We start from the raw sequence: 22,067 nt of genomic DNA, 5'->3' as shown, positions 1-22,067 counted from the left end.
CTGCTCCTGGCACTCCAGCCAGGCCGAGCTATCCTCTGCCCATTCCAAGCTTGGTCCTGCCTCCCCAAACCATCCAATCCCCTGAAGACACTCTCATCTCACATTCCTCGGAGGAGTTGTTGCCATCTGAAATTATCACATACGTGATTCCACTTCCCTGTCTCCATCCACTGGTTTATAAACGCCACAAAGACAGACACTACTTGCTCCCTGCTCTCTTCCCTCTGCCTTGCACAGGGAACTGGGCAGAAAGCAGTTGATAAATCTTAGATGAATGAATGAATGATTGAAGGGAAGTAATGCCTGTCCCCTAGCCCTGGTGTAAGATTTAATAAGCTAACATATAGAAAGTACTTGGAACAGTGCCTGGCATATAGTAAGTCTTTGCATGTGACAGCTCTTATTGTCACTAAGGGCTCGCTCTGTGGCAGGCACTCTTCTGAGTCTTTCATGTGTATTAATTAACTCATCCAGTGAATAATTGTAAGTAGGGGTCTTTATAATAGCTGATTTCCACCAGGCACCGTGCTAAGTCTTCTGTGCATTATCTTATCCACTCTGCCCACCAACACAGTAAGATATGCTCTTCCTTATTTTATAAATGAGAAAAATCAGGCTGAGTCATCACTGAGTAGTATGTGGCTGGTGCCTCAGTGCAGGTGAGACGTAGTAGTCTGGGGACTGAATCCAGCCCTGTCTGCAGAGGCTGCACTTCCAGCCACTGCACTCTGCTCCCTGCTGTCCTCCTTCCCAGCCCTCCTCGCTGTGAGCCACATTATTTTGAGAACAGTGATGGGAACCATGGAGCCCTAAAGATGCCCAACTCTCCAGAGGAAAGAACGATTGAGAGAGAGGGAGAGAAATGGGACTTAATTACTTCAGTCTGGACTATATTTTAAAGCTGACTTTTTAACAGTTTGGGCTAAAGAGAAGTATGTTATTACACAGAAATGTTAAGGTGACATTTACAGTAATTGCTTTCTATTTGCCAGAATTCTAGCAGCATCTTCCTGGCATATGATCTTGTTTTTCTTCAAAATTTCATATCTAATTCTATGGAGCCAGTTTTTATTGGCAAAAATAATTAATAGGATAAAGGATGAAGGGGGAAAAAATGAAAAGACCCAGTTTGGATGGGGGGGGAATCAAATAGGATCATAGCATGCTATGGGTAAGGCAGTGTTTTGAAGCAGGTAGAGGGCAGGGTGGCCATAAAAGGATTTTAGCCGAATGAGTGTTTAGAGGAGCAAGAGTGACTTATTTTTCTTTTTATATGTTTATATCCAAAAAAAAAAAATAAAAAAAAGAAGAAGAAGAAGGCATGCAAGCAGTTAACCATTTATCAGGAGTAAGGGCTCAGCATGGGGTCTGGGCAAGGATTTTGGAAAAGTTCAGGTTTGAAAATTTGAGGGTAAACTCTGCCAAGTGGACTTTAATAGGAGTCCATGTAATAATTGGCCTGGGAGTTTTAACCAAAAAAGTAGATGCTTTGAAGTGCTGGAAACAAAAAGAAAATTTCATGGCAGTTTTATTAGCTCATATGATCAGCAGCAGATGATAAACGACAAATAGGTCTAGAGCCTTCAGCGGTCCAGCAGAGTCCTGAATTTTGCAAACAATTGAAAGTTCAGCCCAGCAGCCTGAGCAATTTAAACTGTCAAGTCATAGACACTTCTGATGAGTTAAGAGGCTGAAGCTGATCCAAATCTGAGATTGTTGGAGCTGGAAGGGATTTTTAGTCTTCTAAGCCAATTCATTTTGGACATGGGGAAACTGAGACCCAGAGTTCCCAAGGGCACCTGGCATCCAGATCTGCTGCCTGTCCATCCAGTGTTTCTTCCATGCTACCTCCCATTCCTCTCTATAGTCCCAACTTCCCAAGGCCCCACGCCTCTACACACCTGTCCTGCTTTGCAGGGGACACAGTGGGAATTGGTGAGACCAACCCCCCACCCAGTGGTGGGGGGCTTTGATCTGCCATGAAGAGGGTAGTTCCCTAAAAATTTGAGGAGGGAACTCGAAACCCATTGACAGGATATCCCCCCCCCCCCCACCAGCTAAGGAAGGGCTTCTGCATCCTATTTCTTCCTGTGACAAACCCTCCGCCTCACCCAGAGGGACAGAGCACTGAGCTAAAAATGTTAGTAGTCCAAAATCAAGAGCTCACCCAGGTCTAGCATGGGAAGAACAAAGAGCCACAATCTCCGGTGATTCGTGCTGATTTCTTATCCAAATGGCAGCATCAGTTGCTGTTCGAGTCTTACCAGTAAATACTAGTAAGGACCTTCTCTGTACAGATTGTCCCAGAGCACTCTGTGCCTCCCTCCTTGATAGCACTTAACATATTGTTCTGTCATTATTTGCTTATGTTTCTGAGTCTCTTGCCAGCCTCATGAATCCATTCCAACTCCAGTGCCGGGCCATAGTAGGCCCTCAAAAGAGGTTGTTTGTGCTGGGCTAGTCTGTAAGGGATACGAAATTAGACCCCACCTTCAAGGATCTAGGCGTGGGTGGGATAACATGAGTCCATCGAAATGTAAATAATAAATTAAATAAAATTAAACATTTGAATACAAGTTCAGGGTTATAGTAGAAGAAGCTCCTGATTAATTGCCAATGTATTATCCACAAAGAGTTGGGTTTTTATTTTTATTTTATTTTTATTTTTTTAATGTTCTATGGAGCCCTAGGTTTCAATAGAGATGCTGTAATGGATGGGATCACTTATGCCAAAAGATTCTGGACCAACCATCCCTAAAGCACACGTGTGCGCACACACACACACACACACACACACCCATACATATGTGCATGCACACATACACAAGTACATATAAGCACAGGATCTTTTTGTTGTTTTTCACCTACTTAATTATTAGGGTTTCATTCATCCCTCAGATGTTTTTTGGGTGGCAACTATATGCTAGGCACTTTCCTAGGCACAAAGGACATTAGCAATGAGAAAAGACAAAAAGTCCTGCCTCCATGGAGCTTACGTGCCAGCAGGAATGTGCCATTCAGGCTTTCTTTTGGAAAAGGTTTGCATTACATAACAAAATGGGGCTGGTTCAAAAAGTATCCTGAAGAGATCATAGGAATTCCAGGACAATCCAGTGAAAGTGGCCTGGGATAGTCACAAAAAGCAGTAAAGACCTTTTAGAAAAAAATAGGTATAAACTGGATCTGAGGAAAAGCAACATTTGGACAGATCAAGAGGCAGGGGCCCATGGGCAGCATATTTGGGCACAGGCAAAAACTCCTGCCTGGAGGGCTCAGCGGTCAGGAGGGGCAATGAGAAAGCCCTCACAGGAGGCAGGCAGGGGGGCTCTGTCCAAGGCACTGACCCCTAATTTTAGGAAGGTAGTGAATCTTGTCATTGAGTAAACTGATTGGAGCACAAGAATCCAACATGTGCTGTTGGGAGAATCATTAAAAGCATAAAGCTTTGTGAAACTTCGGAAAATCCCCCTGGCACCATGCTTGGGCTGTTCCAGGCTATTCTGTGGGTCTCAGCCATGGGTCCTGTTTCTGCATCTAAGGAAGGGAGAATTGATGCTTTTGGTCTCGGATCAATCAGCCAGCTGGAGGGTGGAGGGCAAGGGGACAGCTGCACCCTTGCAGAGTGTCACCTGACAATCCGCTGCTGCCCCCCGCCCCCAACAACCTGCAACTTAATATCATCCTTCTCCCCACAGCCTGCCTTCAAAGGCCTCACCTTCACCGACCTGCCTTTGTGCCTGCAATTGAACATCATGCAGAGGCTGAGTGACGGGCGTGACCTGGTCAGCCTCGGCCAGGTGGCCCCTGACCTGCATGTGCTTAGCGAGGACCGGCTGCTGTGGAAAAAGCTGTGCCAGTACCACTTCTCTGAGCGGCAGGTCAGTGGGCCTGACAGGCCACCCCTCCTCTGTCGCCTGACCCTCACACTTCCTTGGCATTTTTCTCGAGCTTGAGGGGTGGATCCCACCCTCCAGGGCCTTCCTGGCTATCCAGAAGGCAACCTTACAAAGCGTCTCTAAATAACATATGTGAGGGTTTCCTTTAAGGCACTTTTGATGGAAACAAAAACAACCAAAAAAAAACAAAAACAACAACTTACATTCTTAACCTATATGCATGCTTCACACCTTGCTTTAAAAAGTTCATAAAGTGACACCAGTCCTCCTCTTCTATAACAAAGTTAACTTACAAAAGTAACATTTTATATATTACAGCTAATGAACTTTTATACATATAATTTCACTTTAGTCCAACACCCAGGGTAGGGTAGGTATCATTATGTTCTGTTTAAACAGATGAGGGGACTCAGGCCCCAAACCAGGGAAATGGCTCTCAAGGTAAGGAAACTGGCCTTGAGTGTGAATTTGAACTGGGAGCTTCTGACACCAGCTCTAGGCCTGTTTCCCCTCCTCATGCTCCCTCAGACTTTTTCCCCCAACTTTATATAGATGTGTGAGTTCAACAAGTTCTGTTCACGAAGCCACTAATATTTAGATATAAAATAGAGCTACTGTGCCAAGCAGTTACTGCATCTCCCTGGAAATAAATCCCTCAAGTCTACAACAAAGAAAAGATGGAAGGTGTTTATTGAGATCACCTGAACTTTAAAGGACCATCCAAATACAGTTTAGTAGAGGTCACTAGTGAGATGTCACCAGCCACCTGTTTCTTTTAAAGACTGGCAAAAGCCACTGTTTCACTGGGTTAGAGTTCAGAAGGACCTTCTTTTTATCTTGGCAGTTTTTTCCCTGGCAGTTGCAGGGCATAGATGCAAAAGGGGAAGGAGGGTGGGAACAGAACTTTTCAGAAGCACAAAACCACAAACCATCTTCTTGATGAACTCTCCTGCAGTTGTTTGCAATTTTCTGTATTCGTTTGCAATTTAGATCCGCAAGCGATTAATTTTGTCAGACAAAGGACAGCTGGATTGGAAGAAGATGTATTTTAAACTTGTGCGATGTTACCCACGGAAAGAGCAGTACGGAGACACCCTTCAGCTTTGCAGACACTGTCACATTCTTTCCTGGAAGGTATGTGTCTCGAGGTGGCTGCCACAGTCCCCTAGCCGAGCCCCTAAGAGCCAAAGGCACCAGCGTTGCAAGACCAAAGCCCTTCCTACTTCCCTGCTCTTCACTTCTGCAGCTCCCACTCCCGCCCTGCTGAAGGTGTGGGGAACACTGATTCAGTCCCTGGGGAGAAAAACTTTGAGAGGCCTTCATTTCCTCCACCCCTATTTTTATGGATACATATTTTATGTGTATGTATATTTTTGTACATCCCACCCACCTCCAAATTCTCCAATCTCTTTGTGCACTGGTGCACATGGACACACACAAATACACACACAGCTCTTTAGTTTTTGCAGAACTTATGGCATTCTGGACAGAGGAATGTTGTTTTGAGGCTGAGCACAGCCTCATGGTGCTACAATGAGATGCTTCTGAGAAGTCAGACCTAACCATGATGTTCCTTTCCAGGGCACTGACCATCCGTGCACAGCCAATAACCCAGAGAGCTGCTCCGTCTCCCTTTCACCCCAGGACTTTATCAACTTGTTCAAGTTCTGAGTCCCAGCACGTGACAATACTTCAGAAGGGTTCCCTGCTGATGGGATGGCTGGGAATATGGAATTTGGACACTTCATCTGTAAATAGTGTACATTTGAAACCTTGGCTCAAAACTTCTGAGATAAGTCACTGAGAGGACGTCACAAGGGGAGAGATGCGGTTGCTGGCTGAGAATTTAAGGAAATGGACTTCTCGTTAGAATCGGTATGGAAAAGCAGAAATACTGTAAATAAACTTTTTTCTCCCTTTTTGCCAGCAAGACTATAAGGGCAGGAATTCCGTTTCATCGGTGAAAATGGAAATCCTCCTGATGTTCACTGACACTCCTTGGTCTAGTTCCCTAGGGATGTGGAAGACAAGGGGAGGACTCGAACACAAGATAGAACACTCTGTTTACAATGTGAAAATGTGCTCAAAGAAAGAGAAGACGAACATACGCGAAATCTCTGCGCTTTGGTTTCAATTGTTGGGGGGGGGGGGTTGTAAAAGGGCAAAGGAAGTACCACCCATCTTAAACCCGCGTGGGCATAGGGCCTTATCTTGCGAATCTATCACACAATTCTCTACCTCAGAAAGTAGGCACTGCTCCCCCTGACAGAGCGCATCGCCCAGTAGGCCGCATCTGCTGGTCTTGGTTTTTCGTCACATGAAAGGGGTTTCAACAGGAAGAGATTCTGGAGGCAATCCTCATCATGCTCCAGGCTTCCTTTTTAAGCAAATAGGCACCCTTTTGGAGTTGCATCTTTTCTAGAACAACCCCGCAGCACATAGGCCTCTCCTTTCATGCGGTAGCTCATTCGGGGTGGCATAAGGCCAATTAAAAACAGTCCCAGAGGAAGTCCTCCTTCAGAAAAAGATAGAATTAGTCCCACCCAAGAGCTGTGAAGACTTTTCGTATTCTTGTTTCACTTCTCGGCTTGTCTGGGTTCCTGGAGTCTATTCACGGATAAGCGTATCTGTGGACGGGTGGGAGCCAGAGTGCTGATAAAAGCTGGGGAAACGGGTTTTACGTATCAGTGAGACGGTTTCCCAGCTGCTGTGCCTCATGGCAGGTGACAAGCCGAGGAGCTCTCTTTTTCTTTAGGTCCGACATCAAAATTGAATCAGCCTAAGCTAGGACTTCATGCGAGGATGAGGAGAATAAAGCCTGGAGTTCCCAGTCACAGGGAACAGAAGTACTGTGCGGTTCTTCCTAAACTTGCTCCACACCCCCTGGGGATCTTGCTAGGCAAAGAGCAGCAGGTGTGGAAGAAAGGAAATCTCAGGACTTCAGGAGTTCCTTGTCAAATATTCCTGGGATGGGGGAGGGGACGTTTTTGTTTTTTACTTTTTATAGAACTTGGCTTTTCTACAACAATGTACATATTCTGGCAGTTGTGTTTGCTTTGTGCTTTTTTTTTTTTTTCCTTCTTTTGCAAATAAAGTTGCCACCCTGCATGCCCTTGGCAAGTAAGAGAAGCAGAAATAGGAACTTGCTCACATTCACACTGAAGAACAGTTATATCCTTAGGGGTGACCTGGAGAGGGCAAAGGTGGCTGAGCATGTATAGAAACAAAGCCAGGCACCGGCTGGCGATGCCGAGCCCCCTGCTGCCCTGCCCAAGTGTCAGCATGCTGAAGAGAAGGCAACCATCAGCCCCCCTCACTCTGCAGCACCTGTGCCTATCTATACACCAGCGCATCTCCATGTTTATTTTCATTATCACTCCCATCAGAAGGAAAATTTAATTTAAATGCTCCCCACTGAGCTGAATTCAACATTGAAGAATAAGATCTTGTTGGCTAAGGTTGAGCTTCTGGAGCCCCTGTAATACCTAGTGGGGTTTTTGCACTCCCCTCCCCGAGTCAAAGTCACACTGAGAATGCAGGCCCTAGATGGTGGAATTAAAAACTTAGCTCTTCCAGAATTCAGATGTCTCTCAAATGTCTCAGCTTCCTGAAAGATATGGGGCGGAACTGGGTTGATTGCAACTGTGAGATCTCTGGAACCTTTGACTCTGACATTTTTAGGTTTAGGCCTGCATGGCCTTCCACATCTGTCCATCACCTCATGACCTCTGCCCCTTCATACTGATCCAGGAGGTGGAAACCCCACAGGCACCCTCAGGTTTGCAGTCCCAGAAATGTTGCCTGCCTTAAATTGTCAGCACCAAACTGGCAAACCAGTCTCCTTTGGACTGTCTGCAGTGCCCACGATTGCATATCATCCCCCAGGCAGCGAGGTGCATCTGTGTGAGATGACTCCTGCCACTAGTGGGAGGGTTATGGCTTTCTGAGATGTTTCCCTTAGTGGTGCCTCTGGGCTCTCCCTAACTCTGTTGGCATCTTTGGAGGTGGTATGTGACGGAGTCAAGGAAAACTTTTAAGGAGAAAAGAGAAGAAACCAACATTTATGGTTCTCTTTCATTGGTAGTGGAGAATAAGAAAGGAAATGGCAGGTGGAGAGGGATGGGGGAAGGAATAGAAATGGCCTATCTTTGATGCTGTGGTTTGTGTGAAGGCAATGGAGAAGAACCTAGCGGGTGCAGAGCATCCGTGTTGGCGGCACATGGCAGCTGTTCAGCATGGCCAGAGCCTCACCTGTAAGTAAAGCGAGTGAAAAAGAAAATTCTTGTTCCCTGGGTACCAATCATCTTAAGAATTTCTATTGGCAAACCCTCTGGGGACAACCTAACCTAAAAAAACAAAACCAAAGAATCCCTGTCTCAAAACTGCTAGTCTAAAAGCCAGACGGACAAGATGGTGGAAACTACTAGAAGAGACAGAAGGCTCCCCTCTCTTTGCTGTACCTACCTAACCACTCCTACCCCTGTAACGTAGAATTGGAGATTGATGTCAGCTATGAAGTAATTTGGACTTTGAAAGAAGGAAGGAGTGTGTCCAGGGCAGGGTGAGCACAAATCCATGGGGATGTTATGTACAATCTGGTTCAACTTAAAGGTGTATAAGCAACAAGCCTGGAGCCTCTTGAGAGTAAAGCACAACATTTAGGGAAAGAATATGTGAGTGCTAACTTCATAGCAAGATTCAGAAAAAAGTCCAATGACATCTTCAACTACCTTGCATTGTTACTTTAATGCTATTCCTTTGAGGAGATGGATCAGTGTCATGGGAGGGTGGGTGACAAAGCTTCAAAGAAAAACATCGCCAGGGTGTCAGTTGTGAGATGACATTTATTTAGTGATGATCAATTTTATACTGAAGCGGCTCGGAGGAGTTATTTCGGGTGGGGTGGGTTGATACCACAAAACACTGCAACAGTGGGCTTTACTTGAGGGTGAAGGAAGGTAACAAGCATGCACCTTGTTATTGCCATGATTCTCTGTGGATTCCAAAACTTTTTCACAAGGAGCTTGCAATTAACGGGCTCCTTTTTTACTGTTGTTTCTTTGTGGGAGCACAGAGGGAGCTTAGAATTTCATTTGTCTAAGCAAGTGGTGTGATTTACAAGGTCAATCATTTCAAGACATGTTCAACAATGTATCATTTGTAGCATTGGATACAATGTTTACCATAAAATATGCACCTGACTTTATATTTTTTTGCCAGGTTATAGGGCAAAAGTGTTTTGCTATGCACTCTATTTTATGTGTGAATTTTTTTAACTGTAATTTTATGTGTGAATTTTTTTTTTAACTAAACTATATCAACATTTTCTATGTGGACATCTGGGTGTTGTTGTTTTTTTTTTTTATCTGTTTCCAACTATCTGTGTCTGTGAACCATCCTTCTGACTGGATGCTGGCCTAAAATCCTATTAGTGTTTAAACAGACCTCAGAAACACCCTGAACCTCTAGACAAATGCTAAGAGATGGCTCTTTGATATATCTCGGGCTCACGATGTCTTCAGTAAACAAGATCATAACTCCTTTAAAGCCAACCTTTTCTGTAGAAGCTTTCTTCTGTGTTTTGTTAAAGAGAGTAAACCCTCCATGGCTTCCCAAAGGAAGGAAACTCCTATCCCAGACTCTTGTGCTGGAAGGGAAGTTGAGGATGGTGGAGTCTGGCATTCCATCTGCCCTTCAACATGAGGTAGTGGGACATGTCTGAGCCCGTCTGATACTCAGTGGTAGACCTGAATATGAACCTGGGATTTTCTGAGGCCTTTACTTTGTACCCTCTATCCAGCATCCTTTGGTGTGTCCAGAGACACATAACATCTGACCTGGTTGTTCTCCACACCTTCACTGTGAAAGGCAAGCATGAGGGTCCAGTGTTAGGCATCTGGCCATTATCTTTTCCAAATATTTTAAGTCCCTGGTTCTCCATGGAGAAGTTAACATTTCTCCCTGGAGCCACTTAACATTTTTGCAGACTTCTGACCCTATTGTGAGTACACCATCCTAGTAAGTACAACCTGCTCACCATAAAGCAAACAGCATATTTTGACAAATTCACTTTTCCCTGGGTACTTTCATTTTAATTACAAAAGTGGCCCTTAAGACATATAAAGGCTGAGCAGCTGGCTTGCTTTCTAGAAACTGAGGTTCTGATGGTAACCAAAGCAGGTATTTCCTCTCAGACTAAGAAGTACATTTAATCCATACCCTTCATCTCCCCATCCTCCGGCACCTGCCACAAGATCTGGTGAGTGTCCATGGGGGGGGGGGGGGGAGGACCCTCCCACCCTCTGCTAAACGTCAACTTCACTAAGCAAAGAGGGATTATTCCAAGAGGCAGCAAGGAGTGAGAAACCACAAATATTTGTGACTTTGTCTGCTGGACGTTTTTCCAAGTGTCCCTGAACACAGCAAACAAAGCTTCCTGAGAAATCTTCCAAAATTCAGGCCCTGCTCCATTTGTCCAAAAATGGACGGCTGCTCCAGATCTCTGAACCTCTTAAAACGCCATCTGCTACGACGTTACTTCTGGAGTTTGAATATGACTTTTTCTGTCTTTGAGTATAGCAATGTTTGTTTAATTAACGATGCACAAGTCTGTTAAACAGAAGGCTCCAAGGACTGCTCTATGCTTGAGAGCTCTTGGCACCATCTTTATTCTACCAAATGCCAATAACCCTGGCTAAAGGGAGTGTATATTAAAGCCCATGTCCTAAGTTCAGAAGCTTTACTCTTTTTAATAAAAAATAGGAGGTTGAACTAAAATTATAAGGTTAGTCTTGTTACATGCAAAGATGTTTATTTAATATTGTGTGAGCTAAGTCCTTCTGTATAAATTATTTGCACACTTTCCTTGCATGATGAACTGATTTTTTTTATAGTTGTTTGTACCAGACGGTGGCATATTTTTGTAAAAATTTTTTGACACTGAATTGCAATAAATGTTTTTCCAACAACACATTGGTGCATTTTTGGCGTGTGCCAATTCAAGTTGGCTTTTTAACATACTGAGTATGTTTATCTTTTGCCTAGTGAGGCTTAGATTCCTTGTCCCAGAAACTTATCATTGTTACAAAATTTTTAGGAATATGGAGAAAAATAAGCTTGCTGCTGAGTACCATCCTCAGTCAATAACAGCATTATGCGTAAATGGGATAGTTCCATTTGCTATATGTATAATAGAATGATTAGGGAATCATGAGCTATGAAATCAATATCCATTTATTCATCAATAGACTTTTCTTGAACAGCTAATATACACTGGACCTTGTGCAAGGCACTGGAAACAGGACAGTGAACAAGACAAATAGAGTGCCCGCCTTCATGGAATTTTGATTCTAGTGGGAAAAACAAAAACACACAAAGCAAGTAGGAAAATATTTAATTCGTAATAAGTGCTACGATAAAAATAAACAAGGGGCCAAAATGCAGAATAACGAGGGAACCTGCTTTTAACAGGCTGAGCGAGGTGGGGCGGGGGCGTCTCTCCAACAAGAGATAGGCTGAGATCTCAACTGTGAGAAAGAACAGGCTGCAGAACATGGATATGTTCTCATGCATTCCAGAAAGAGGGAATGGCTTGTGCAAGGTTCAGTTCATGGTCCTGCCACTTACCTGCAGTGCGACCTTTGTCAGCTTAACCCCTCTAGGTCTCAATTTCCTAAATTCCAAAACAGTGGTACTAAATCTATTACTTATGGTTGTGAGGATTTAGTGAACTAGTACAAGGAAAATTCATGAAGCCAGGCACATGACACATGTTCTGTCGATAATAACAATCATGATTCCCTGAGCAACAAGGGTCTGAGAATTGGGTTAGGCATTACTCTGCATCTCTAGTTACGTGTGATGTGCTTAGGTGTCTGACGTGGTGGCTGACCTACTCAATAATATATTTACTCTGGAACACATCTCGATCCTGCCACTAACTCTCCCATCAGAAAATGACAAAAAAAAAAGAAAAAAAAGGCGGGGGGGGATCCCTGGGTGGCTCAGCGGTTTGGCACCTGCCTTTGGCCCAGGGCGCAATCCTGGAGACCCGGGATCGAATCCCACATCGGGCTCCTGGTGCATGGAGCCTGCTTCTCCCTCTGCCTGTGTCTCTGCCTCTCTCTCTCTCTCTCTCTCTCTCTCTCTCTCTCTGTGACTATCATAAATAAAAATGTAAAAAAATTTTAAAAAATAAAAAAAAAAATAAAATGACATAAAAGGCACATGAGAGTAATCAGATTTTTAAAAAATTCCTACCAGGATCACAAAAGCTCAACATTCAGTAGCTATCCCATGCTTTCTTTGCTCAGGCTGCTCCATCTACCTAGAATAGTCTTCCCTAAAGTCTCCTCCGACTGAGTAAATCTCCCTCCCAGAACACTTTTCTGCATCGAGACTTTGCTACACTGTAGTCTTATTTGGGGCTGTGTCATAGTGCCCAGTCCAGTGCTGGGGCTGCATGAATTAGTGACACACACATTCACAAAATGCTTTTCAAAGTCTCACTGATCGCATACCTTCCACTCAAATAAGAATCAGTGCAAGCATGGAACTATTTATAGCTTTTTTAGTTAAAAATTAATGGTAGTTGAAAAAGTAACAAATGTGGGGACCTAGTTTTCATTAAAGTTCGACTAAATCTTTACAAGTCTAGTAAATTTTCATACAAAATAAGAGAGGCTTTTCTTACTGTTTGATAAGCTCAAATTGAATGACTAAAGTCCCTTTAAAAAATAAGTCCCTTTTATACACCTAGTGAAAATTCCTTGGAGCCCCTGGGTGGTGCAGTTGGTTAAGCATCCTACTCTTGGTTTCAGCTCAGGTCATGATCTCAGGGTGGTCAGATCAAGTCCTGAATGGGGGCTCTGAGCTCAGCGAGGAGTCTGCTAAAGTTTCTCTCTCCCTCTTCCACTGTCCCTCCCCGTGCTTTCTCTCTCTCTCTCAAATAAACAAATATTTTAAAAAGGGGAAGGGGCCCCTGGGTGGCTCAGTGGTTGAACACCTGCCTTTGTCTCAGGTCATGATCCCGGGATCCTGGGATCGAGTCCCACAGGGAGCCTGCTTCTCTCTCTGCCTATGACTCTGCCTCCTGTGTCTCTCATGAGTAAATAAATAAAATCTTAACAAAAAAAATTCCTTTAAACATGTTAAAGCTACAATTATAAATCTAACCCATTTGCCTTTTTTTTTTTTTTTTTATAAGCACTTCAAATGTCTGCTCAGGTAAGCATCAACCTAAAAAGCAAAACTATTCCCAGGTCAATTAATAACTTATAAACTTAATAAATTAAGCATAAATATATCTCAAAAACTCTAGCATTGTTAAAACGTGTGCAATTATTATATCCTTCTGTTTAAAATCATATCTTACACGAATTACTTATTTTCCATGGAAATCATAAGGCTACCACTGTAGGCAAAATAATGTCTCTCTGAAGATGAACACATCCAAATCCCCAGATCCTGTGAGCATGTTACATGACAAAGGAGAATTTGTGGGTGTGATTAAGTGCTTTGAGTTGGGAGATTATCCTGGACTACCTGGGTGGGCCCCATCACAAGGGTCCTTGAAAGTGGAAGAGAAAGGCACAAGAGGACAAAGTGATGTGATGAGCAAAGGGCCCTCCCGCCACTGCTGGCTTTAAAGAGGCAGAAAGGGGGTGAGGAGCCAAGGAATGAGAGCACCACCTATAATCAGGAAAAGGCAAGGAAACAATTCATCCCCAGAGTCCTCAGACAGGAAAGCAGGCCTGCCAATACCTTGAACTTAGCCCGGTGAGAACTGGGTTAGACTTCTGACATTATAATGGATCTGTGTTGTTTTAAGCCACTCAATGTGGGAGCCTGGGTGGCTCAGTGGTTGAACACCTGCCTTTGGCTCAGGTCATGGTTCCGGGGTCCTGGGATCAGGTTCCGCATCAGGCTCCCCACAGAGAGCCTGCTTCTCCCTCTGCCCGTGTCTCTGCCTCTCTCTCTGTGTGTGTCTCTCAGGAATAAATAAATTAAATATTTTTTAAAATTTTTTTAAAAATTTATTTATGGTAGAGAGAGAGAGAGAGGCAGAGACACAGGCAGAGGGAGAAGCAGGCTCCATGCACTGGTAGCCCGACATGGGATTCAATCCCGGGTCTCCAGGATCATGCCCAGGGCCAAAGGCAGGCGCTAAACTGCTGCGCCACCCAGGGATCCCTAAATACTTTTTTTTTAAAGCCACTCAATGTGTAGTTAATTCATGACAGCAAAACAGGAACTAACAGCAGATTTGCTAGCATGCCCAGCAGCATGCCCTACAAAGCCATCAGTTCTGACCATTATGCTGTATGTCCCCCATCCCAGGCTGAGGGAGAGTCTGTCTACAAATGAAAGGCTCAACTGCTTGATAGTCTAGTTCTGCAACAAGAGTTATGTTGACTGCCCAGATATATGACCTGCGAAGCTAGACAGGAGAGTTCTGCTTGTCAGTGTAGTAGGTATAAAGTTGTCTCCTGCCCCCTTACACAGACTCAGTGGGGTTAACACCGATCACATTCCTGCCCAAGAAACATCACAGGGGATCAGCATTTCAAAGTCTCTCCAATAAGCCATGTTTATGAAGCAGCAGTGTCCTGGCACTGGAAAAGTCATTCAGAAGTGTGAACCCAACCCCTGCCTGCAAGAACTATTTTTTTAAAGATTTTATTTATTTATTTGAGAGAGAGAGAGCAGGAACAGGGGCAGGGGTAGAGGGAGAGAGAGAGAAGCAGACTCCCTGCTGAGCAAGGAGCCCAATGTGGGGCTCGATCCCAGGACCCTAGGATTTTGACCTGAGCAAAAGGCAGATACTTAACCAACTGAGCCACCCAGGTGCCCCAGGCCTTCCTTACATTACAGACTTGCCAGCTCCACATCTGTGTGAGCCAATTCCTTAAAGATAAATAGATGATTGATTGATTGATTGATAGAAAATTGATAGATTTTGAGTAATAAAAATATATCTATATAGTTATACAGAGAGAGAGAGAGAGAGAGAGGTGCATCCCATTGGTTCTGTTTCTCTGGAGAGCCCTGACTTGTATGAGCTCCTAGAAAGAGAACAAGGACAAGGAAAGTCTACAGAAAGGCTTCAGAGGGCAGGAAGGAAAGGAAGAAAAACCAGAGAGAGAGCGGAATCTAGTGGCTATAAGAGGCTGTCAGCCAACTACCACATCCTGAGAAATCGTATTTGGCAAATCCCAAAGAGTACAGCAAAATAGTCCCTCTTGCCCCACATAAAAGTGACTGGTTCCCCTCTCTTTGTGCTTTTTAAACTGGCATTCAGTTGTTTTCATCATGTTTAGTTTTTTCTTTTTCTTTTTTTTTTAATGAAAGAAAGGTGAGCCTTTCTATATCAGCTAGCACCCAGCTGACTGTCAGCTATTTTTTTCCCAAGGTTTTACTTAAATTCCAGTTGGTTAATATATAGTGTAATATTAGTTTCAGGTGTACAGTATAGTGATTCAACACTTCCATTCATCACATGGTGCTCATGACAACCAGTGCCCTCCTTAATCCCCTGTTTCCCCCCTCCCTCTCCCGACCTCCTCTCTGGTGACCATCAGTTTGTTCTCTACAGTTAAGTCTGTTTCTTGGATCCTCTGCTCCCTTCCCCCCTGCTTTTTTCCTTTACTCTTTTGTTTTGTTCCTTAAATTCCACATATGAGTGAAATCATATGGTATTTGTCTTTCTCTGACTTATTTCATTTAGCATAATACTCCCTAGCTCTGTTCATGTCATTGCAAATGCTAAGATTTCATTCGATTTTTATGGCTGAGTAACACTCCATTATATATATAGATCACATCTTCTTTATTCATCAATGGACATGTAGGCTCTTTCCATAATTTGGCAATTGTAGATAATGCTGCTATAAACATTGGGGTGCATGTATCCCTCTGAAATAGTGTTTTGTGTTCTTTGGGTAAATACTCATTAGTGCGATTGCTGGATCATAAGTTAGCTCAATTTTTAACTTTTTGAGGAACCTCCATACTGTTTTTCCACAGTGGTTGCACCAGTAGTTTGCATTCCCACCAACTATGCACGAGGGTTCCACTTTCTCTACAGCCTCACCAACATCTATTGCAGGGTTTTTTTTGTTGTTGTTGTTGTTGTTATTGATTTCAGCCATTCTGATAGGTGTGAAGTGATACTTTTTTCTTAATTTCAAAATTATTCCAAGAAGCCCCTACTTCTTTCAGAGAGGCAGCCTAGCATAGTGATCAAGAGCAAAGAATCTGCAGCCAATCTGCCTGGGTTCAAACCGTGTCCTGCCTCCTCCTTGCTATATCAGACAGAGTGCTAATGCTTGACAAGTCTGTCCCCTTATATGTAAAATGGAATGATAACAGTACCTGCATCATAGAACTGCTGCGAGGAGTATCTGAGTTGATGCATTTTAAGTGATTGATGCATTTTGTGCTGTTAGAGCAGTGCTTAACACATACTAAGTTTTATTTAAATATTCATTATTATTTTTAATGTTTTTATTGAAGTTCAACTTGCCAACATACAGTATAATGCCCAGTGCTCATTCCATCAAGTGCCCTCTTCAGTGCCTGTCATCCAGTTACCCCAACCCTCTGCCCACCTCCCCTTCCACAACCCTTCATTACTATTATTCACTAAGTCCACTTTCCATTTTCTGTTTTTGCATTATGTGCTCTAGGCAGAAAAACCATGTAGCCTTCACTGTCCATAAAGAGAAGCATATTTTCCACAATTGTAGCCTTTGCTTATTGTTTAAACCAAGGTCTTCTATCAACTCATCAGTACACATTTTCAGCATAAACCCAATAGATGTGTATTTATTAAATATAGACAGGGGCGCCTGGGTGGCTCAATAGGTTGAGTGTCCACTCTCTTGGTGGACTCAGGACTGAAACTCTTGGTTTCAGCTCAGGTCATTATCTCATGGGTCATGGGATTGAGATCCATGGGCCTGTACTTAGTGGGGACCCTGCTTGAGATCTCTTTCTCTGCCCCTCCCATTCCCCCTCTCACATTTGCTCTCTAGATCTCAAATAAATAAAATCTTTTTAAAAAAGTATATATAGGCATTATCATTAATATTTCAAAGCATAATAAACACTTAGGAGGACAGTCAGCATTAGTAATGTTGGATATAAATTCATATTTCAAATAGCTGTGATCATTTTGGACTTTCTAGCCAACTTTGGGTCAAATTTCATTAGCTTATTATTGTACCAGACACTGCAGCCAGTGAAGGGGCCCTTCTAGGAAGAACCCTGTTAGTGTTGACATTTTCTTGTTCCATTATGTATGCAATTGTAGTATCTTCCCTCTACAGTGTCTTTGCAAGAACCTTCTTAAAACATTTGTGCATTTGGTGAGATTCTATTTGACACTAGATACTATAAACCATAAATCCATTTAGCCAGGCAGACAGAGGTTGCAGTATGTCACAATATACCAAAAACAAACGATTGACTAAGGGTTCCTCTGGCTTCCACTTTGCATTGGGGTCAAGGTGCCTCGGTTCCTGATATGACACCTGATGTCTGATAAGTGGATAGAGAGGACTTATCAATATGGATACTAAATATTTGTAGAGCTTCTGTGCTGGTTGTTCTCTGTTTGTTGCAAGGATCCATGCCCACCTCTGTGCTTCAGAGGACTGACCAAAAAAGGCTGCATCCCCTAGCCTCTATTGCTGTTGGATTGGTGTGTGGTTGGGTTTTCCCAATGGGAGATGCTGGCATAAAGCAGAGAGCAGAGAAAGAGAGAGTTCTGGGTCTTTCTCACCTGCTCCCTCCTGTCTGGCCATTCATCTTGGACAGGGGCTGTTTCCTTCCTCCACATAAACCCTCCCCATGGCTCCAGCTATCATGGGCCTCCTCTCCAAGACTGGGAGAAGCAATGCTCATTGTTGCTCACCCCTGGGAGCCTCAGCATCCTTTGTGTTCCCTTAACCCTGTCCACACCTCCCCAAGTGGTCCTTTCATCAATCTTCCTTGGCTGGAATTACATAAGGAGATTATTTCCCATCAGAAACCAGTGATAATTGCTTTATTTCTTTCTTTTCAATAAAGCAGTCAATGGCAATTTTTATTTTCTCCTTCCAGGACCTCACTTCAGAGAACACGGGTTTGATTTTTAAAGATTTATCTATTTATTTTATAGAAGGTGGGGAGGGGTGGAGGGACAGAGAGACTCTCCAGCTGACTTCCTGCCGAGTTCAGAGCCCAACGTAGGGCTCGATACCAGGACCCTGAGATCTCAACCAGAGCCAAACCAAGGGTCAGACACTCACTTGACTGAGTCATCCAGAGACCACCAAGACCACCAGTTTAAATAACTATTCTGAACAGTAAGCCAAATCATTTTCCTGACCAGTATGAATATAAGCCTTAGATTTCCCATTTCTCCCATCTCTCTTCCAGGAAAAGTTCTTGCTTGAGCCAATAAATGCCTGCTGCAAAGGGGCAGAATGAGCCCTGGATAGAGAGCCACTTGGCAGCTCTGGCCTCTACTCAGGGGTCTATCCCACCAGGCTGAACCTGTGCGAAGCCACTCCAGCTCTCTGACTCAGTTTCCTTGTCTGTAACATGAAAGTATGTTGGATCAGCTAATCTCTAGGTCCTCTTTAGCTCAAATATCCTTTTTGTGATTTTAGGAAGTCATAAAGTAGTTTAGAGGAAACTCTTATTTAGTACTTTTGTTTTCTTTTTTCTTCAACACCATCCCTACCCTCCTCTCCAAAACAAGTACATCCTCCACTGGTTAGAATATTCCTTTTGTGAAAAGTCTTTAAATTTTATAACTCCTAAGTAGGGGCGCCTGGGTGGTGCAGTGGATAAAGCATATGACTCTTGGTTTCGGCTCGGTTCCTGATATCAAGATCATGAGATGGAGTCCCACACATTAAAGATTGAGATTCTCTCCCACTCCCTCTGCCCTTCCTCCAGCTCCTGCTCTCTCTCTCAAATAAAATAAATAAACCAAACCTTTAAAAATAAATAAATAAATATGAACTAAGTAATAAGCAAGCCCAGACACAGTATCAATAATAGACTGAATTCTGTGCTTTCAAATACATTATTCTTTTTTTAAATTGTCATAACAACCCTGGAAGGTAGATACTGGTATCACCCCACTTTACAGATGTGGAAGCTGAGGAGGCTCAGAAAAATTCAACAATCTGTCCTGGAGCAATCACACAGTGTGGTGTGCTGGAGCCGGCTCATGAAAGCTGACCTACATGTTTGTCTCTTTCCAAGTCTACATTCAGTGGCACATCAGTAACTTAAAATTGGCCTTAGTGAGGATATTCAGAAAGACCTACAGATCAGAGCTGCTGCTTTTTCTCCTCCTCCTCCTCCTCCTCCCCCCCCCTTCCTCTTCCTTCTGCCCTTCCTCCCCCCCCCCCCCTTCAGAGCTGATTCTTCAACATTTACCATCATACTCTGGTCACACTGTTACTTAAACCACAGAGCTATGGTGTAAGCTCAAATCTGTCTCACCCTAAACCCAGCATGCTTTTTATGACACTCCAGCTGTGCCCCCCTGCACAGCACCTAATACAGTGCCTCGGGAAAAGCCATTGTGAAATACATATTTCCTGCACCAGATACCCAGAGGTCTCCAGGATAAATTTTCATTAGGCTTGCCATTCAAATAGGCTTGCTATTAGATGAAGACTTGCCGACAAATAACTTCCAAGGAATTCTTGGCTTGTGCTAATAGTCCTGCCACTGCTAGATGGAATAGATTATACACAGAGCACTGCTTTGTTTCCATTCCCTCATGTGTATGAGCACAATACTCTTCTGCTCTCCTAGTTAGGACTGTCCCTCTTTGCAGGTCTGGCTTCACAACCAGGAAATGCCTTGCCATGAATGCAATTTTAACTTGAGATGAAGCAAAGGAGGGGGGAAACCTTAAATTCCCCTAAAACCATGAACTTCACAGATTGAAAAATGTTAAACCTGTCAGAGACCTAAAGAGGTGATCTGGTCAGGCTTCTATCAACTTCCTATAAGCATACAGCCCACCCCCACCCCCACCCCCATTTCACTGAGACAACAGAGACCAAGGAATGTTCCGTATCTGCCCCAAAAACAATACTCTGTAACTTGATAATTACTATAACAGGATGTTGAGTGGGGTTTCTCTGGTTCCAGAACTTTGTTTTTGTTTTTTTCCCACTAAGTGTTGATTTTAACTAGTTTCATTAACGTGGGTCACCTCATTTCCTAGCTCTGGGGACATCCATGTCATTCAAGTACTTCTAACATGTGCCTGTGTATATAATTCAGAAAAACTTCCGATGACTCATTTCCAAAGACACACAATTCACAAAGTCATAGCTTCAGGTATGCAGATGAAAGAGAATCATACACATTAAATTTTATGGTCTGTTTCATAGAATCACTCATGAAGTAAAGTATTATGTCTTCCTAAATTATTTTTGGAAGATTTTTTTAAGTTTAGAAATGTCCCTAACTTTGTTTAGGTTTTTGCTCCAGCTTTATCCAGGTATAATTGACATATAACATTGTTTAAGTTTAAGGTATACAACTTGAGGATTTGATACACACGTATAATTGAAATGATTACCACAATAAGGCTAATTAACATTTCTATCAACTCACATAATTACTGTTGGTGTGTGGGGTGGGGGATGAGAATATTTAAGATCTCTAAGATTCTCTAAGATTCTAAGATAGACAATCTTTAAGATTCTCTTAGCAGCTTTCAAATATATAATATAGCACTGTTAACTACAGTCACCATGCTGTACATTAAGTCTCCAAATCTTATTCAGCTTATAAGTGGATGTTTGTACTCTAGGATTAACAGCTCCCCATCTACCCCATGGCTCTGGCAACCACTTCAGCTTTTTGAGATTCTACATATAAGTAAGATCAAACAGTATTTGTCTTTCTCTTCCTGACTTATTGCACTTAGCATAATGCCTTCAAGTTTCACCATGTTGTCACCAATGACAGGATCTCCTTTTTTGTGTCTGAATAATATTCCACTGCGTGTGTGTACACAGAGAGAAAGAAAGAAAGAAAGAAAGAAAGAAAGAAAGAAAGAAAGAAAGAAAGAAAATGGATTTTCTTTATCCATTCATCCACCAATGGACATTTAGGTTGCTTCCATGCCTTGGCTACTGTGAACAATGCTACAGTGAAGTCTCAGAACTTTGAATAAAACCCAATCCTAAGGACAAATGGCACTAAGTATCCTGACATTCTAAGTCCAACAGTTGGAGCCAGCACCTTACTGCAGGGCTTATGGAAAGGCCACAATCAATCCTCCATCCCCTGAATCAAAATAAAGGAAGGAACAAGGGAGAGGAGTTCAGCCAGGAGGGAAGAGCAGTGTTCATGGAGAGAGCCTCTCCCCTCCCTTAAATCACAGCCAGGACTCCAGGAGAATCGTTCACAAAGCCCAGGAGTTCCAGCCACATGGAACTCCTGGCATTTCATTCCCCTATGGATGGTTGTTTGGGCAACAGGCTTGCAAGTTGCCTGGGGCTAAGGAAAAAGCCCTGGAGAGGACACCTTTGAGACAGAGGAGCAGCAAGACAGCTTGCACTGTGTCCAGGGACCTGCAAGGGTGTGCAAGGTTTCCTTGGGTAGACTGAACACTTAGAAGGTACCTAGGCTTGAGCTACCTTTCCCATATCTCATTAAGAGAGGGCATGAGGTGAAGCATGGTCAGGGGAAGAGGTTTCACTGGAGCCTGATCTCCATGCAAGGAAGTGTGTGGGGAGAGACTCCCAAGGGGGCCTTGGAAGGACTTGCTCCCACAGCCCACAGGAGAGCCAGCTTTAGAACCTGCCCCCGGGGGAGGTGACCACAAACCAGTTAGCTAGAGAAGCAGCAACAACCCACGGGGACAGGATGGATACCTCCTCTTGGACTCGGGGAGGAAGAACCTCTGTCTCCTCCCTGTTCCCGCCCTCCCACTCCCACCCTTCACCTAAGCTCCAGAAAGAGGGGCAGCCACGGGGAAACCAGCGGCCCCTGGAGCCACCACCTCCCCCTGCCTTGTAGGGCAGAGAGGAGAGATCAGATCAGAGAGAGACACTATAAAATTAACCTGAGGCTCATATCCTGGAATGAGACTGCTAAGAATTTCTGGAAAGCTGCAGGATTTGGCCTGAAGGTCACCAAAGGAGC

General features: G+C 43.6%; 2 protein-coding genes across 3 annotated transcripts in view; one reads left to right on the top strand and one right to left on the bottom strand.

The window, feature by feature from the left end:
• FBXO32 (F-box protein 32) overlaps positions 1 to 10,866 on the top strand; it is a 33,757-nt gene extending 22,891 nt beyond the window's left edge. The window contains exons 7-9 of the mRNA XM_077847118.1: positions 3,696 to 3,878; positions 4,887 to 5,030; positions 5,478 to 10,866. Of these exons, the coding sequence (XP_077703244.1) occupies positions 3,696 to 3,878; positions 4,887 to 5,030; positions 5,478 to 5,567 (417 nt within the window). The 3' untranslated portion in view covers positions 5,568 to 10,866. The remainder of the gene's footprint in view (positions 1 to 3,695; positions 3,879 to 4,886; positions 5,031 to 5,477) is intronic.
• The window catches only part of NTAQ1 (N-terminal glutamine amidase 1), a 226,642-nt gene that overhangs the window by 115,530 nt on the left and 89,045 nt on the right, over positions 1 to 22,067 (bottom strand). The gene's annotated exons all lie outside the window — the stretch shown is intronic.

The sequence above is a fragment of the Canis aureus genome, chromosome 14 (assembly GCF_053574225.1).
Source record: "Canis aureus isolate CA01 chromosome 14, VMU_Caureus_v.1.0, whole genome shotgun sequence".
NCBI lineage: Eukaryota > Metazoa > Chordata > Mammalia > Carnivora > Canidae > Canis > Canis aureus.
Note: the sequence above shows the minus strand (reverse complement) of the source record. Positions and strands in the feature narration are given on the sequence as shown.